General features: G+C 36.7%; 1 protein-coding gene across 6 annotated transcripts in view; it reads right to left on the bottom strand.

Moving 5' to 3' along the window:
- IL15 (interleukin 15) overlaps positions 1-20,007 on the bottom strand; it is a 60,059-nt gene that overhangs the window by 25,827 nt on the left and 14,225 nt on the right. For 3 of the 6 annotated variants that reach the window (XM_084884276.1, XM_084884273.1, XM_084884275.1), the window contains one exon: positions 15,186-15,307. The exons of 1 other annotated variant lie outside the window; for it this stretch is intronic. Coding sequence is in view for 3 of the 5 variants with exons in the window: in XM_084884273.1 (XP_084740399.1) it covers positions 15,186-15,251 (66 nt within the window). In the remaining 2 variants the exon portion in view is untranslated. Of the gene's footprint in view, positions 1-15,185; positions 15,308-17,261; positions 17,356-20,007 lie in introns of all 6 variants that reach the window. 2 more of the 6 variants (XM_084884277.1, XM_084884274.1) reach the window with 1 other exon arrangement.

Raw genomic sequence — 20,007 nt, 5'->3', positions numbered from 1 at the left:
GAGAAAGATAAATATCAAATGATCTCACTCACTGATGGAATAAAATGAACAACATAAACTAATGAACAAAAACAGATCCAGAAACAGAGAAGCATCGATCAGACCATCAAACCTCAGAGAGAAGGTAGGGGAGGGTGGGGATAGGGGGAGAGATTAACCAAAGGACTTGTGTGCATGCATATAAGCCTAACAAATGGACACAAACAACAGGGGGGTGAAGAGGTAATCTGGGGGGGGACACGTGCGTTTACATTTTTCTCTAGGCAAGGGAATCCAGGGATTAAGCATAAGGATTTCAGTAAATACCAGGGGATCTACACATGCACAGACTTGTTTGGAAAAGTCAAGGAATAATTAGGGGAGCTGCCTTCAACACTCCCTAAATCTCCCCTAAGCTGATATTTTTATAAACAGGGCAGGTGGCCTTCCACACACTTGCCTTTTCTCAGAATGTCCTCCTTACAACTTTCCAACTAAGTCTCTTATGCTCCCCAACAAGGCAGCCAATCAATAGATCTCTCTCTCTCTCTCTCAAATAGCAACAACAACAACAACAAAATCAATAGAAACATATCTTTGGGTGGAGATTTAAAAAAAATGTTTTGGGGAAAAAAAGAAAACGGTACACAATACTGGAAGACAGACACTCAGGATCTGCTTAACTACATACGACAGAACATTAATCAGTCACAAAATTACAGGAACATATAGGTGTGTACCAACTGAACTGAATATCTTAAGTTGCCAACCAGTAGAGATAAAACCAGGGTAACATGGCTACAAAATGTAAGTGCAAAATGCAAGTGGAAACAAAGAAGTTTTAATAAGGAAGAATTGGCATTACAGTATACTCATTTCAGATATATATATATATATATATAATTTGCTCCAAATGTTCAATTAATACTCATTGAGGACTCCCTGACAGGAGAGGTGAATGACTGAACATAAATGGTATATAGTATTGGCAATGCAAATAGCCAAGGAAGATGCCCACAAAGTTTGGTTGTAATGTACAGCAGGGATGGGTCATACAAGGCTATTGAGTCCCTGAAGAAAAGCTGGTGGGAGTGATGTCTTGTAGGCAGAAAGTGGTAAGATGAAGAATGCAGCCAAAAGACACACTGGGCAAACAGCTCTGAGTTAAAACTAATGCTCCACTTCCAACCTTTTAATAGCACAGAGGGCGGCAACTCATAAAACTATTTCCGATCAAGTTTTATGGGAGTTTATCACCAAGACATGAAGTTATCGCCATGAAAGGAGCTTTGCAACAAAACTTTCCATCAAGTGTTCCAAAGAAACAGAGCCATCTGATAAACCTCTGATATTCAAACAACAAAATGATAAGAACAACCCACGGTAACACAATATTCATTCAATGGTACGAAGCACATAAAACACGGCAATAGCTCAGTTCTAGACATGGTATTGGTAGTGTTAGGCTTCCTGCTTCTAACACTCCTAGTCACACTCTCCCCCCAGCCACAATAAAATATTGCTATCCAGCCTGGAAATCAACATATCAGCTTCCAAAGCACACGGCCTCGGTAGTTTTCCTATGAGAATCCTACAGCTTTATGAAACCACGTACTGACAGAATGGCAGTGTTAAGAGAAAATAAAACCAAAAGAAAAACAGATAAACATCTGTTTCCCTTTGCATGAAGGCATCATTGCAAACATATAGTAGTAGAGGTTCTTGCATAGTGAAAATTCTTTTTGTTCTTTACATACTGAACGGCATCATGAATAGTTTTGTTCTGTTCTGGTTGCTATTTTCCCAACTTTATTACCAGAAAAATCGTTCCCCATGTGCATGCTGCCCATAATATCCTCCCTTCCAGGGAGAGGAGTTATAGCTCAGACCCCATTTCTAAATTAACTGTTCATTTAATTTTCTTTAGCACTTTATAACATCATATGGATGCTTTGGCTTGTCACAACTGGGCCATCAATTTCAAAGAGAACCCATCAGAATGACAACACCAGTGTCTCATACAACCTATTTCACACAGAAAGAAAGAAAAGGAAAAAAACAAAACAAAAAAACTTTGCTAAACACCCTGTCCACGGTCAACCCTCATGATGTCTGTGTGTAAGTGTTTTGGTAATTTACCCTAGGCAGCAGTAATAGTAATGACTCATTAAAGTAAGAACAATCATGCATAAATTGTGACCAAAGAATATTCAAATACTGTGAAAGGTATTTCTGGTGAAATAAGAGGAAAAAAAAAAGGAAAAAGAAATGGAAAACTTATTTATTTGAGAAGAGCAGAGTGTATAAAATACTGGAACCCAAGAAGAAGTTTTACTTTGTAAAAATAGAAAAACAATCCCATAGTTGATTAAGTATGGTAAGTCCCAGCACATTCCAATCAATTTTACTATAATATTCACACAAACAATATAAATGTTTTTCATGTGTCTTTATGAGACCCAACAAACAAATTCCAAAGCAGTGGAGCTGCAATAAATTAAATACTTCCAAAGACCTGGACACTGACCAAAGTGTCATTTCAAAAAACATGTGTTGAAAAGAATAGAATCTTACAATTGCTCATTTGGAGACAATGAACTTCAGAGATGCGTAGTGACTTGTCCCAAATGACTTAGTGATTGAGTAACCCAGGACTGGCTTTTGTTTCACACACAATCTACACTGTTCCTAATACTACTGAGCTGGTTAGGGTTTGTGAGGTTGCCTAACCTTGTGAACCCTGGGGAAAAGAAAATTCCTATTCTTATTTTAAGGAAGAAAAAAAGAAGATTCAAAAGCTGCCAACAAAAAAAAAAATCAATGGTTCTTTCAAAAACAAAATTATACACTCGATAGCTGAAGAAATATATGCCATATATGTGCTTGAGTTGTTTAAAACCAACAAAATGACATTTAGCTGTTTTTTAGTCCCTGCATGCACTATATCAAATATTATGCTTCCTACAAGTCCATGTGATCTCTAGTTAATGGCAACTTTATATGATCAAGAATAGGATTTCTCTTGATTGACTTTATAGCTTTAGCATGTCCCTTCATAGATTGCTATAGGAATTAAAGACAATTATCTGAAAAGCAATTAAGTAAGGAGAAAAACTAAGATTCGTAGTTGACCAATTTTTAAAAGTGTATTCATAAAATAAGCAGAGGGGAGAGACAGGGTGCAAAGTACAAATCAAAGTCTGAAATGAAAGAGGGCAAACTGAACTGACACAAGTACAATTCATAGAAATGTGTATGTACAATAAAATCTAATTTGTGTGATTCTTGTCAATTACTATTTTAAGTAATAGGGTGTGGATCTCATATTTTATAGGACCAGTATGCATGTAAAGCTTGCGTTGGAACTCTTTAAGGCAACGTTTTTAATAGCACTCTGTGGTACCAACACCGTCTGGCTCCATAGCAGTAAGGCTGGTTTCCATAACGAATGCCTGTGGATAAAACAGGCTCCCTGATGCCTATGGTACAGGGACAAGCTCTGTAGTTCAACCAACCTAGGCTTGACCTCCAACCTGTCAATTACTGTTTTGTGTAGGGTGTGGCAAGCAAAATTACATACCCCACCCCACCCCCAAATCCCACCCTAACTGTGCACATGGTATCATCCCTGGTTGTGCTATGTTATATGGCAGAGTGGGGAGGTTATTGGGGTCGGGAGGGAGGAAGGAGTGGTTAATTTAATCACGTGAACCCTTAAAAGCAGAGAACATTTTTTTCCTGGGTGGTGGCAGAAAAGGAACCTAAAGAGACTGAAATCATGAGAAAGACTACACATGCCTTGGCCTGTCTGAAGAGTGGGGGAGCCATGTAAGTGGGAACACTGGTGGCTTCTGGGAGTGGTGAGTGGCCCCTGCTGACAGGCTGCAAGGAAACAGGGATCTCACACCTGCAACCAAAGGAACTGAATTCTGCCAATAACCTGAGTAAGCATGGCGGTGAGTTCCAGCCAGAGCCTCCAGCTAAGAGCCCAGATTGGCAGACACCTTATCATCTTGTCAGACCCTGGGAAGAATACCCAGTCGAGCATGTGTGAACTTTGGTTCTGAAGTACTGTGATATAATTAATGGGTGTGATCTGAAGTCACTAAGTTTGTGATGATTTATTAAAGTGGAGAGAAAACAAATACATTTATTTAACTTCTAGAGCTTCTGAAAAACAGAGATGGTATGAATCATAAATTGTTGTAAGGAGAAAAAAGTAGTTCATGTATGCAATGTGTCCACCACAGTATTTAGCATGCAGTAGTAATGTTAGAGGCAATTACTGTGCCTTTAAATTGTATCAGAAAATTAAAATTGAGGATTAAATAAATACTTTATTTTATGAAACTTAGAGATTTCTGACACATTTGATAAGTCAACCTTTCTGGGAATACCCTGCAAAACTGCTGGATATTACTACTGCCTTGGTTCACCTAAACCTTGAAGAGACTTATAGGTTTGTGAAATTAAAATAAGCTTTCATATAAGATATCACAATAAATTAACCAGATGATTCCACAAAGCACATATGAAAATAAGTCTTGTTAATTTGTATTACCATCCTAAACATGCTACACCAGTTGAGCATAAAACAACACAACAATAACAAAAACTAAATATCCTTTAAAAGTGTTAGTATCCGCCGAAACCGGTTTGTCTCAGCAGTAGAACATCGGTCTGTGGACTGAAAAGTCCCAGGTTCGATTCCGGTCAAGGGCATGTACATTGGTTGTGGGCACATCCCCGGTAGGGGGTGTGCAAGAGGCAGCTGGTCGATGTTTCTCTCTCATCGATGTTTCTGGCTCTCTATCCCTCTCCCTTTCTCTCTGTAAGAAAAATCAATAAAATATATATTTTTTAAAGTGTTAGTATCCTAATAAGTAAACAGAGGTCCTAAATGCTCTTGGTTGTGGGTCTCTATTACCATAAAGGATAGCTGAAAAATTACTTGAAAACTGCACATATTTAATACCAACTTTAGCAAAACTCTCTAAATTTAGCCCCAAAGCAGGAAGATCCAGTTCCTTATGAATGTTCAATTTGCTTACATTGTTTGACTGTCCAAATAATGCATTGGTGTGTAAGTGCAAATGTAGGTTGATAGAAAAGGGCAGATTATTCATTATGTTGGAATATTAGAAAGAGGATAAAGAACTAGAGCATTTGTCTTGAGAGAAGATAAACTACTATATAATATAATTAAAAAGAGTGAATCTCAGAGACCATTATTAGAAGGACAGCATAAATTTTTATATACATGAGATAAATAGACCAAAGTTAGGGAAAGGTGGTAAACTGCAGAATGTGAGTTGAAATATGTTGTGAGATGATAATAAACATGCTATCTCTTATGTATGTCACAGGAGGCAGATGTGGTCGAAAAGCTTCCATTTAACAATGTAGAGCTCTAAGAACAGTGGGACCTTGATGTTAGTACCATTCCAGAGGTCCCAAGGAAGCTGTAGAAAAGCTATAGGAAGCAGAAAGATATCATCAAAGCAGGAAGTATGGTGATGAGGTAAGGTAAAATTGAGGTATCTGATCTGGGTGACATAATCCCCATAGGAATGTGCTAAGGGAACTGCCCAAAATACAAAGTCAATCAAATCATATTACCTCCTTGATCTTAGTCAGCAACCACTTTAATGAGAGACCATTTGAATATTGATCTGAATGTCTGATCTGTTGCACACAGGAAAAACATAGTTCATTGTGTGTTTTCTCTTTCTCAGTACCAAACAGCTATGGGTCCTGATCCAGAAAAGGGAGCTTCTATTGTATTAGTAATTGGATAAAGAATACACAAAGATAAAAACAAATTTTATTCCAGTCTACTCCAAATTAATTTGTTCAACAAATATCAATTGCCCTCTGAAATGCTCTAAGTGCTGTGCTTTGAAGTGAAACTACCATGTGATCAAGGCCAATGTCATGCCTGTCCTCACTGAGCTGAGTGTGTCTGTCTTCTTCACAGTCCAATGAGGAAGACAGATACACTCATAGCATTCTATACTAACAAAAGGGTAATATGCTAATTAGACCAGACATTCATCTGGATGTGACAGGGGCCAAGGCAGAGGCAGTTAGGGGTGACTAGGCCAGCAGGGAAAGGCAGTTAGGGGTGACCAGACCAACAGGGGAGGGCAGTTAGGGGTGAGCAGGTCAGCAGGGGAGGGCAGTTAATGGCAATCATGCAAGCAGGAGAGCAGTTAGGGGCATTTGACAGGCAGACAAAGTGGTTAGGGGTTATCAGGCAGGCAGGTAGGCAAGCAGATAGGAGCTAGCAGTCCCAGATTGTGAGAGGGATGTTTGACTGCAGAATTGGGTCTAAACCGGCAGTCAGACATCCCCTGAGGGGTCCTGGATTGGAGAGGGTGCAGGCCAGGCTAAGGGACCCCCCCCTGCTCAACTCACAAATTTCATGCACCAGGCCTCTAGTTATATAATAGTGGACATGTTCGAGGGGGATTCTATAAAAACATGCATAGAGATGACACTTTCAGGAGGAAATAACAAGGAAGCTGGGACCTACAGGGCAAGCAGTTATTCCTGAAAGGAAAAGGGGTAGATATGTTCTAAGTTGAGAGGCTGTGTAGCTAAAAGCTAGAATATTAGGAACTGCATTGTATTTTCAAGATAATCAAAGCCATTCCCTATAGCTAGAGATTACAATCAACATATATAATGGTATACAGCAGAATTATTTTTACTTTGTTGTCACTGCTCTATGTATTTAAAAAAAAAAATACAAAAAACAGGCAATACCAAACCATAAGTGGTTAGGAGTTTTCCCTGTTATAATGTATTAAGTCTCCTGTTCAATCTCAATCCTGTGAGTATTTGTCAATGGAAAGTTCTTGATACTCACAAATGTTTGAAATCCCTTATTTTGAGCAACATATAAAAGTTTGTGTTTCTGTTTTCTCATACACACCCTTAAGATTTTGTGGTATAGTATATAAATGATAAAGTCACTGAGATTATAAATCAAAGATGGATTAATGACACAAAATAATATTTTGTTGTGAGGTCATGTGAAAAGAAAGGAGACTAATTAGTAAGAAATGGCATCGAAAATACTAGATTGAATCAAAAAAGAAAACAAAGTCACTTCTCATTCCAACGGCTATGCTCTCTGAGACTCCATTAAGCACTGAGATGAAAAGAAAACAAGATTAAAATATAATCTTAGTGTCAAGAAGAAATAAAAGTGACAGGTATTAAGAAACCACTTATTTCTTATTGTTAAGCCAGTGGAAACAGTGTAATGATCAATAATGAGATTTTAACCCTCTCAAACTGGTAGATTTTCTCATATATACAGACAGACCCTTGATGCAACACAGGGTTTAGAAGTTGTTGCCATCTTTCTTTAATTATAAGCAACTACAGATTTAAAAATGGCTCTGAACCAGATAGAAGGCCTTCAACTATACCTTATTTCACATCATTAGTTGCTAGTAATTATTATTAAAATACAAAAAATATATAACAGCCATTCTATATAGAAAAAAATTATCACTTTGCCATATTCTATTGTTATTATGTCTTCAAAAATATAGAAGAAAGATAATTTTTACTATTAATAATAATAAAAGAATAACTGCTAACCATTATCAAATACTACTTATCAGCCACTGTTCTGAGCTACTTCCACATTTCCCCCTTACAAACACTGTATAACAAAGGTTCTGCCAGTATCATCATTTTAAAGATGAGAAATCTGAGGACCAGAGAAATTTTGGGACTTGCCCAAACTTACACAGCAAGTAAGTAAGTGGCTGCCTCACAGCAGGAACCAGAGAGCCCAGCTTGCACTTATGTTTCTACCACTCGACTGCGCTCCTCAGAAATTAAAGCAAAGTCACCTTCTGCTTGGAAAATCCCTACCGCCCCACTTTCCAGAGGCCACTCCCTTGAAAATGAAACTTGGTCTATAGGGTTTCTTGCAGAGGTGAGAAGACAGTTTGCCCTGAGGATAAAAAAGATGTCATAAGCAGATGTTTCAGCCAGGAGAGTGGGAAGGCTAATAGAAACAGAGGTAGAAGAAGACATGTTTGTGATAAATCCTCCAAGCAAGGGTTGATACTCTCCTCGGGAGCAGGTTGAGAGTGTATTTGATGGCAGGCTTAGTGTTGCCTCCTACATCCCCATCCCACCTTGGGATCGTGGATAAATACCAACAGGACAATGGGAAGCCACAATCAAGAGGTAGCAAATTGTGACTGAAAAACAAAGCTGAGAATTAGTTAAGTGGAGAGGACTGCGTTAACACACTCAAGCTTCCTCTTTGGAAGGAATCCAGAAGTTTCTGTCAAAGTCCATATAGAAGATGGCTGAAGAGAGAGCCAGAGGCTTGCATGGGTGAGGTAAGGTGAGGTGAGGAGGTGATGGAAAGAGAGCTGAACCCAATACAGATACCTTAACAGCATGACCTGGTAAGGTAGATGGAGGATCTACAGCATCTTTCAAAAGACCCTCCATTCTAAAGAATATCACTGAACAAGGATGTTCCAGCATATGTGGCACTAAATGTTACCTCTATCACAAAATCAATTTATAATAAAATCAACAATTTTTAATAAAATTATAAAACAATGTAACCACAATTATAAAATGTGCATTAATAAAAAGTAGTCACACATCCTGTATACTTTTTTAGTCCACAAATTTCATTTCTATAAAGTGAACTTTACTAACAGTAGCACTAGACAGAACTTAAAGTCCCCTAAAAAATGTTAACAATATCAGGTTAGGGTTCCACAGAATATTTAGATAACCTATTGTATCTTAAAATTGAGGATTAAGTAAATAACCTTACTAATGGTAGATGGTGACAGTGGGGTTCATGCTTTTATGTGTAAGTGACTAACCCTCATACTCTATTCACAATTTTCTAAATATTATGTAGAGACAAAATATACACACCACACTCGGGGGCATTGCATTGAGTGGGTGAGTTGGGCACAGTGGGACAGGTGCTTGTGGCTGCAGAGAGCAGATTGGTGATTGCCAGAGGCAGGGGGTAGGGCAAAGAGGTGGGTGAGGGGGTCAAAAGATAAAAATAAAATAAATAAAAACAAATAAAAAATATCACAAAACCAATGCACAAAAAGTCTTTATTTTTTATATTACATACCTTCCTAACAAGTTTAGTTAGCTGGTTTCTTAACCAAAGTAAGTTACTAACTAAAATAATGGCTAGCCCTACAGCATGCTAGGGCCTGGCAATAAGTACCCACCAGGGCCCAAAGCAGTTAACGAAGTGTGATTCTCCCATATCACAACTTTCATCCATCCTCAATCACAGTGACGTTGCATTTCAAACTTTGTACATGAGGTCAATGGTTAATTAGGAGCACTCCATAGAAAATAAACTTTAAGCCAGCCTTTCTGGACAGCAAGTATTATCTAAAGCAAAGGCTATCTCTCTTGAGCCAAGTCAATGACGCACAGGGTTTTTTTAGATATATTTGTTCCAATAAAACTTTATTTATAAAAAACACATTGTAGACCAGATTTGGTACATGAGCTCTAGTTTTCTGAATTTCACTTTAGAAAGGTCAAAAGGCATTCTTATCGTTCACATTTTGAGATTTCCCAATGAACTGTATTGATTGTTGTTCTTCTCTCCCCCCCCCCCCGCCCCCTATTGATTATACTTGAATATCTGGTGAATCTTTCAATCCTGAGACTCATGTCTTTTAGATCTGATAAATTCCATAGTGGTATTAAAAATATATGTTTGCCTTCATTTTCTGGGAGTCCCATTAGTTATTCAATATCTGTTGTATGTCTCAGATTTCTTCACAGTAGTTTTTGGGCCTGTTAACTTCAATGATATGTCACTTCAAGCATTTTATTCTGTCTCCTGCTGATTATTCTCAACCTATCACATTCTTTCTTGAATCTGAGTTCAAACCACCATATAGTTTCACTTGGACTACTTCCTAATGCCTTCTTCACTATCCAAGAACCCCTCCTCCCAAGGTTGTTCTTTTTGGACTAGAGATCCTGGTAAAACATAGATTGTATCATGTCTCTCCCCTGCTCACAATCCTCTAGAAGATTTTGTTGACCTTAGGATTCATTCCAAAATAATACCTGGAATAACCTTTAAAGCAATACATGTTCTAGTTCCTGTCTTCTTCTCCAAACTCATTACACTCCTCCACCTTTCTCTGTTCCCTGGCCTTTCAAAACCAAAAATAAACAAAACAAACAAAAATATGTGATAAAATATACACTGCCACGTGACAAAAAATAAACACATCTCACATTATCTCACATTATAACTAAAAAATCAGAAGAGTTTCAAAAATTAGTATTTGATTTAACTCCACCCTACCTCCCTATAAGTGAATAAATAAGAGTTAGAAAGAGCAGAAAACAAACATGATTCTTAATCTTGCTGACTGGACAAAGCAAACCCATTTTTTAAAGGTAAGTGACATATCGAGAAGGAAGAGAACAGGGTGTGAATTGAACCATAGGTACTCCAACACAGCGTAGAGAAATATATGCTTTCATAAGGTAAGTCACTGTTTTCTGATTCATGTCAGACTTGCTGTGTTCACATTCTTTCATTTTAAATTGTTCTATAAAAAATGTGCCATCATCTGAATAGATGATAATAGTAGTTATTGCTTATTAAGTGCCTACTGCAATCCAAAGGCCACGTATAACAGGTTAAAGGCTTAGCTCATGTGCTGTTTATAGAACCTCATTGCTGTGTCCATCTGACAAATGATAAAACTGAGAGCAATGCTACTAATTGGCAGATAGGGCTTCAAATTCTAATGAGCCAATCTCCAAACACCGTACCAATTGTGCCCTACACTCATTTGACAAAATTCAGCACCTGTTCTTTTTAAAAAAACAATAATAAATTCTTAATCAAAAGAATAGAATAATAATTTCTTAAGATAATAAAAATCTCTTTTAATCTAATACCAACTTCAAGTTTACTAGCAAATCACAATAGATATTCCTATTGCATTCAGGAATCAGAATAAGATATCCTGATGATATTATTTGGCATTTTTCTGGAATTTCTGATTAACACAAATAATGGCAAAAAAAAAAAAATAGAAATTATACTTATAATTATTCAAAATAATAAAACCACTTCTGGTATATTCTTCTACAATTATTTAATTAACAAAGCTAAGCAAATTACATGAGGCATCTAAGAACTAAAATAGCAAGTTCTATGGGATGGTTTAGAACAAAATAAATGTAAGATTAAATAACTAAAATATTTTATATTCATCATTCTGTATCTTAGCAATATATAGAAAAATTATTTAGTCCATATTAAAGACAAAATTATATCATTCTTAGGAATGAATACAAGGAATGTAGTGAATTTACATAAAAGTCAATAAAAATCAGACAATTAAATAATTTGAGAATTGTACTTTATTCCTGGATGGGAACACTATATACTATAGAGCTATTATTTTTTCCAAAATATCTCAGATGAAATAAATTGGAAATGAACTTGACATAAAAGTGGATATAGAAAGTTAAATTGACACTATGATCTTAAAGTTGATGTGGAAAAATCCACTGGCAAAAATAATTTTGAGATTGAGAAGTAATAAATAGGAACTAGACCTAGTAGATGTTAAAATTTACCACAAATAAAAATAAATATGTCACTTAAGTATGAATAGATAACTTAATGAAACACTGAATCATGACACTGCAGGTAAGGGAACATTTTTAACAAAGATTCTGAGAAGCCATTGGTTAGCTATTTAGGAGAAGAAGAATATTCTCATCTCACATCATATGACAAATTCCAGCTTTAAAAAAAAAGGCATTCTAGCCCTGCCTTTGCAAGAGCATCAGCCCTCAGTCTTGACCAGTTTCAATTCCTGGTCAAGGACCCTCCAGCCGGGGGGGATATCAACCAAAGGACTTATATGCATCTATATAAGCATAACCAATGGACACAGACACCAGGGGCGGTGAGGGCATGAGCAGGTGGTGAGGGGGTATGGAGTATGGTGGGGGGTTGTTAAGGATACATATGTAATACCTTAATCAATAAAAATAAAAAAAAGAACCCTCCAGCTGGAGGCAACTAATCCATGTGTCTCTCTTATGTTGATTTTTTTTCTCTCTCCCCCTCTCCATCCTCCCTTTCATTCTCTCTCTCTCTCTCTCTCTCTCTCTCTCTCTCTCTCTCTCTCTCTCGAGAGAGAGAGAGAGAGAGAGAGAGAGAGAGAATCAATGGAAAAAAATATCCTCAGGTGAGGATTAAAAAAGAAAAAGATATTATAAGTATCTCATTCTGGAGAGGCTTAAAACAATTTTTTAAATACTTAAGAAAATAAGATTGATAGATATGACAAAATAAAAATCACCAAGTCCCTTAAGTTAATGTATAGTTAACAAAAAGATAAGATAAACAGATTTTTAAAAAGTAAAATAAGTATGTTAAAATTTACTGGTTGCTTATTTACTAGGAAATTATAAAATTTTGTTTACAAAAATGAAAACATCTCTAAATGTAGGAAATTGAAGAGATAATTTCAAAAACTGAAAATATGAATAACAAATGAAAACTTAAAGAAATTCCATGTCTACAATAATCAAGAATACAAAATAAAATGAGATGCAATTCCTTGATTTACACATTTACAAAAACAAAACAAACAAACAAAAAAAACATTTTGTGCCCTAATCAATTTGGCTCAGTGGATAGGCATCGGCCTGTGAACTGAAAGGTCAAGGGCATTTACCTTGGTTGTGGGCACATCCCCAGTGGGAGGTGTGCAGGAGGCAGCTGATCCTATATTTCTAACTATCTCTCCCTTCCTCTCTGTAAAAAAAAATCAATGAAGATATTTTTAAAAAATACATTTCATAATATTTTTTTTATAAAGGTAATTTATTCACATGGTTGAAAAACAAAACAATATGAGAGGTATTCATTTAGAGATCGTGCTCTGATTCCTGTCCCTATCCACCCTATTTTCCCTCCACCCTCTTGTCTTTATTCAGACAACCATTTTTATTAGTTCCTGTGGGTTCTTAAAAATGCCCTTATGAAATGCAAGCAAACTTAGAAGTATATACTTATATTCCCATAGTTCGTAAATAAAATTTTTTTAAAAAATAGTATTTTATAGGAGGTTAAATATTGTTATGAGTTGAAATGGAATTTGTGTTTCTTTTAAGGCAAACTATCCCTTCATAATCTTTGCCCATTGTTCTATTGCTTTGTATTTTCCCACACCCCCACAATTTAACATGTTAGCGAGAAGTAGGCAGGTATTTTTTCTTAGCTTATCATTCTCCTTTAGAATTTCCTCAGAGTAGCTGAGGTTTTTTGTTTTGTTTTGATTTGTTTTGTTTTTGCCAATCAAAGATTTTTTTTTAAGTGTCAGATTTATCTTTTTTCTCTTTTAGATGTTGAAATTAAAACATTTTTGCTTCTTTTCAGTTTTCTAAGTACTAAATCATCCACAAATAATAGTTTTACTTTCACCTTTCTAAGTGTTATCCTCACATTCCTTTCTCCTATCTGGCTTGGTTGACTAATAACTCAGGCAGAACATCACTAATGGTGAGAACTATGCTCCCTTAATTTATTTGTATTTATAGCAGAAACAGTAGAAAGTTTGCTGCATTTTGACATTATTTATAAGACTGTGTCTGGGCTCAGATGTTTGTATATATGTATGCTATTGCATAAATAGTCTGTCATTTTTTCATGGTCATAATATGTTTAACTCTTACTTTATTGAGTCATCTTTTATTTTATTTTTTTTAACATTCAGAATGACTTGAATTTTGTCAATGACTATTCAATATCTATAAAGATTAACATATGCTTTTTATCCCTTAGATCAATGAATATGATGAATTACTCTAATAGAAATCATAGTATTTCATCCCTAGAATCAACCCTAGTTTATCCTGATATATTACTTCTTTAATGATTGCTGAGTCCTCAATGGTAGCAATACCTAATATGTATTTATCCCTAAGACTGTCAGTACATTTCTTGAGTTTGGAGAATTCTTAATTAAAATTCTTGGAAATAGAGCAGTTTCAAGGAAGAATATGAAGTTAGAGGATAAGTTTTACTTTCTAGGTAATTATAGGAAAAAAGCATGTTCTTCCTACTTTTCCTTTCAGTTTACTTATGTTCTGATGCCAGAAATGATTGCTCAAGACAGGAATTTACTTTTTCCTCCTAAGATTCTTGTAAAGCATTTCAGTTTTCATAAACCCTTTATTTCATATTTTTTTCTCTGATGTATACACATGCTCCAGGATTTTTTTTCTGAAGGAGCTAAAATTACTGAAAGTAAAAATAAAATAAACGTGTGTGTTCACTTTTTCAAGAAAGAGTCAGTTTCTTGGGTTTCCATGTCTGTAACTTTATTTTGTTTAGCTCTTGAGGCTGAACTTCAATTTACATTATTCCAAAATATTTTTTAAAAGTTTCAATATGCCATTCAAAAAACCTAATCTACATTATGCTCTACTTTCTTGACAGTGGTAAAAAAAAAAAAAAACACTCAGAAATTGAGTAATAATGAAGTGTATTCAATATTTAATTTTAAGCTCTCCAGTTCCTTTCAAATTAACCTAAATAATAACAGAAAATGAAATATAGAATACCTTCATCTTACGTGCCAAGGCTGGACAGACTATGACCCACAGGCCAAACCTGTCACCTGTTTCGTAAATAAGGTTTTGTTGGAAGAAAGCCACGCCCATCCTGTCTACGACTGCCAAACAACAATAAGGCCGAGTTGAGCAGTTATGACTAAGATCATTTGGCTTACAAAGCCTACCATATTTACCACCTGGCTTTCTTCAGAAAAAATATATATTGCCTACCTCTGATATATGCAATGTTCTCTGTCCTCAGAAAATGCCTTAACTATTCTATGACAAATGGCACTTTCCTTTTTAGCCAAGATGATCATTTAAAAATTTCTGAGTATATAGAGGTGCCCAAAAATTGTATGCACACGTCAACAGCTGATAGCTCAATTTTGAAAATGAAATATATTTTAATAAACACTACCTTTATAAATATTAAAAGTGCTTATATGCATTTTTTAGGACACCCTATATATAATTTCACCTGGTTTGCCACATCTTCATTATCATTCATTATATACTTACATTAAAACTTCTATATTGCCTGATATAATTCTTAAAACATTACTTACATGACTTCCTATTGGCTGGCTATATGCTAACATGGACTTCTCTGCATCCTGTGACATTACCAGCATGGCACATGATAGGACATTGCTTCAAAGAACAAGATGGCAGGATGAAGAAATGAATTCTGTAGAAGTCAAGGAGAGGTAAAATGATTTAAAATTATGTATTGAACAATTCTCCCATCCTCGCATTTAGTTACCTCCACACAGATCAGACTAGGAAAAAAAATAGGAAGACTCACATGGAGAGAGCCCAGAACACTACAGGATTGACACTTCTCAAATGGATAATGTAAATAGATTTTGAGGAGAGTGGTTCCAGCAACATTTCAGAGTTGGCATCAATAAGTCTATTTTGCACTAAAGAAAAGAATAGTCTATGTTTGTTACAAAAATATCCTATTTAATAAAAGCCTAATATGCTAAGTGTCCAGTCAACTAGTCAGCCACTCAACCAATCAAAGTGTAATATGCTAATGATATGCAAAGGTACTCAACTGCTCACTATGATGTGCACTGACCACCAGGGGGCAGATGCTCCAACTGTAGGTTAGCTTGCTGCTGGTGTTCAGCCGATCAGGACTACATATTTTCCGGCGTATAAGATGACTTTTGAAAGGAAAAAAAGTCAACCGAAAATCGGGGGCAGAAGACCAAAATTACACAAAATTACCTGTGGATCTTGACAGCAAAGTAAGTCTTTTCTTTGAAGTGGGGGGTAGTCTTATACAGCGAATATAGGCCTAAACCTATGTTTTAACTGTAAAAATTAGGGGGTCGTCTTATACGCCGGAAAATACGGTAAGAGAGATGAGCCAAACAGACCCTGGGACCCTCCCACAGTCCCTCCCCAGCTGGCAAACCTCCCGCATCCTTCCCCTGCCCCTGTTGTGCACCAGTGGGATCTTTCAGACTGTCCTGTGCCCTTTCCCAATCCAGTACCCCCCAGGAGATGTCAGAGAGCCAGTTTTGCACTGACCCCACAGGTCAGGCCAAGAGACCCCACTGGTACATGAATTCGTGCACTGGGCCTCTAGTTAAAAAATAAAGGCAAAACTGCAAAGAATTAGAGAGGAGAGATTTAAACTTTTGTGGTATCATCTATGAAGAAATTCTAGGGGGAAAATGGGTAACCTATTCTTCAGAGTTACTGAGATAATGAGCTCCTAGAAGACAGGAACCATAGCTTAGTCATTTAGAATGCTTAAAACCTAGTACAGTGCCTGAACCAGAGGAGGAAGTCACTAATTAATTTTTAAATTAAATCTTCAATATGGCAACAGATTTGACAGTCTTTTTTCTTGGGTAACTTTAGAAATGGAGAAAGAATAGCATATTCTATTAATGTATTTTCCTGGGTTGGTTTTCCCATTAGCTTGTGGTCTGCAATATACAAAAAGTATCCAAAGTTGTGCTGTCCAATTTAGTAGCTACTAGCCACATATGGCTACTTAACTATAATCATAAGTTAATTAAAATAAAATGAAACTGGAAATTCACTTCCTCAGTTTGAGCTAGCCATATTTTAAGTACTCGTGTGGTTATTGACTACCATGCTGCACATAGCAGATTAAAAACACTTTTTAATGTTTTTATTGATTTTTAGAGAGAGAGAGGAAGGGAGTAGGAGAGATAGAAACATCAGTGAGAACCAATAACATCTATTGGCTGCTCCTGCATGCCCCCTGCTGGGGATCAAGCCCACAATCCACACATGTGCCATGACCAGGAATCGAACTGGTGACCTCCTGGTGCGTGGGTTGATGCTCAACCCCTGAGCCACATCTGCCAGACACAGAATATTTTCATCCCTGCAGAAGTTTCTGTTGTACAACTGTGATCTAGCTATAGCATGACTTTGGTTTCAAACAGATTTAGATTTGAATTCTGACATAGCCACTTACTAACATTAAGGTTTTGGGAAAGTTAATGAATCTCTTGGGGCCTCAGTTTCTCCCTATGCTGAATGGGGACAATATGAGTACCCACCTCACTGGTCATTGTAAGGTTAAAGTAAGCTCATTCAGGCAAACTACATAGAACAGGCCTTGACATAGAGTGAACACTCAAAAGTCTCACCTCCTATTATTGATTATCTCTCTGTGAAGATAACACCTCACCATGTGCCAGTCATCGGATCCATCACATCAGGCTGTTCTACCCTCCGATAGGACTGGCAAGAAGAAAATGGCCATTAACACCCTTACCACCTAGATCAGTGTTATTAAAGTGCCACTTTACAGTGAATAAAACTTGCACTAATTTCTTTTTCAGGGAAACCTTGTTACGAAAAAATGTTGGCAAATTAACCATGTGTTAGTGATGTAATTGACTTACTCCCCGGTGCCAGCTTTTTCTTGCAATGAACATTTGGCAAGACATACCCCTCGGTATCATTTTAAAGTTCTCACAGAGAAAAAAGGCTGTCGAACGGTCATGGAAAGGCACAACTAGTACAGCAGAGTTGAAGCGGAAGAAGACAGCCAGGTAGGTCAAGGTCAGGTTTTTACTGCTGGTAATGTTGAGTTAAGATTTGAAGAATATGAAAATCATGGTGAGGAAAGAGAGATAAATGGACAAAGAAACAATACAAGAGAAAGGAAAGAGAAAGAAAGGAGAGAAGCCTAGTCGTTTTAGTCCTTCAAGAAAAAAGATTTTCCTTTCATCCCTTGTTAACTTGTGGCTTCCAACAACAGAAAACTAGAGAGGTCTAAATCTAGTGGCCAGTTTTTACCTCTTTGGTCCTACAATGCAACATCTTCATATAATAGGAATACTACATATATATATATATATATATATATATATATATATATATATATATGATATTCTATATAAAAAGTTTCCCCAAAAAATGTATACACATCTTATAGCTGATAGCTTATTTTTAAAAATGAAATGTATTTTAATAAACACTGCCTTTATCATTATTCAAAGCATGTGTATACTTTTTTTGGACACCCTATATTGATAAAGTTATTTTGATGCCTTTCTGGTCCTTCAAATGTTTCTAGTTAAAGATAAATGATCCAACCAATAAAAAGCTCCCAAATATATGATTTAAAAAGAATTTTCTTCTTTTGAATTGCTCGGGTATTTATATAAAAAGATTCATATAAAAATTATTGTTCAACATAAAAGTCAGCCAATCATTACCAAACAATTTCCCAGTACTGACACTATAGATAATTGTTTAACTATTAAAATGTATGTTATGATTTATAACAGCCATAATGGCACCCATCTCTATATGATTGCTTGCTGCTGCCACGGAAGACATACCTCATCTATTGCAGCACTCGATGACGTATGACAACTTGGAATGATGCATGCACATTCCTTATTACCTGCTGATAATAGCCTATTAGTGAAAGCAACAGCTTAATTACACCACACATCTCCCTCTGGATTCTAACATTTCTATTGCTCCTCACCCATCCCTTTTAGAAGCAAAGGGATACCATTGCCACAATCCTCAGAAATGACACTTACAATTAAGTTAAAAAGTCTAAGGAGAAGCTGATCTTTTATTAAATGCAGATGTACTTTAGACCACATAATCCCTCAGTCCCGTCTCCAGACATTTTCACTAGAGCTGGTTGTCACTCTGCCAGGGTTTAATTATTCCTACTGACGAGGCCTCTGGTGTCTCCCACTCCAAATACTTGGCTCTTTTTATAAAATGTACCTTGAACTTTGGATCTCTGAGTCAACACAGTGCCCACAAATTTTCAGAAGTCCCATTGGTCTTGTTGCTAAAGCATTGCTTGACAGGCTGCTTGTGACAAGTAAACAAACTTCCCCAGTTTATATAGCAAAGCAACAGTGCTTATACAACCACTAAGGGGCAGGCTCTTTCTAGTAGTGTAGTTTATTTTGGCAACTGGTCGAGTGCTTGGACCCTTAAGTTGCAGTGTGGTCCATGTGGTAGCTGGCCTTCTTTTCCTTGGACTGGACAGCAGGACTTGTCTGCCTTTCAAGGCATTGCTGGTTCTTTCTTCACCCCCCAGAGCTGTATCTAATTACCTGGGACACTGCTATCAAAATGCCTGCCGCTACATTAGGAGACAGACAGTTTGAGTTCTTTACCTCCTCTTTCATGGGTCTCATGAAATGTTCTTATTTAAATAGTAGTTCCTAAAACTACTACTATTAATATATTACCATATCTTTCTTCTTTCTATTCTTCACTTTTCATGTTTCTCTTTCATGATCGTCAGTTTTTTTTTTGGGGGGGGAGGGGGGAAATGGGCTGATAGACATTTTCAAACATCCAATGTGCCTCATTCATTTTATAAGATTTCACATTTGTTACAGTCTTTAAGGTTTTGACCCTTTCTACTGGGTGTTTTTGGGGTTTTTATTACTTTTTAGAAGGAGTGGAGTGGTATAATGGCTAAAAGTGGGTGGCCACTTCTTGAACCAGGGCCATCCTTAAATAACCAAGGCTACACTATTAACTTAAATGATCAAATTACTAATAAGATTTCTTGACAAACAGTGGAGTGAGAACAAAGGAAACTGGAAAGTCTTGTAGAATATATCATCTAGGTTAGGATACAAAATAGAAAGTTATCTTCACTCAGTTATAGAACACTAGAGGCCTAATGCATGAAGATTCGTGTTAGAACGGGCCTTCCTTCCCCTGGCTGCCAGCATCATCTTTGCTCCTGCCCAGAGCCATCTTTCCACCTTTGCTTGGGCCCCAAGCTGCCTTTCTGCCTTCCCAGGCCGCCCAGAGGCCTGAGCAGCTAGGGCAATGTGGGATGCCTGTGTATGCAAATTAACCCACCATTTTTTGGGTTAATTTGCATACTCGCTCCTG

This window comes from Pipistrellus hanaki, assembly GCF_964339955.1.
Source record: "Pipistrellus hanaki genome assembly, chromosome: 5".
Taxonomy (NCBI): domain Eukaryota; kingdom Metazoa; phylum Chordata; class Mammalia; order Chiroptera; family Vespertilionidae; genus Pipistrellus; species Pipistrellus hanaki.
Note: the sequence above shows the minus strand (reverse complement) of the source record. Positions and strands in the feature narration are given on the sequence as shown.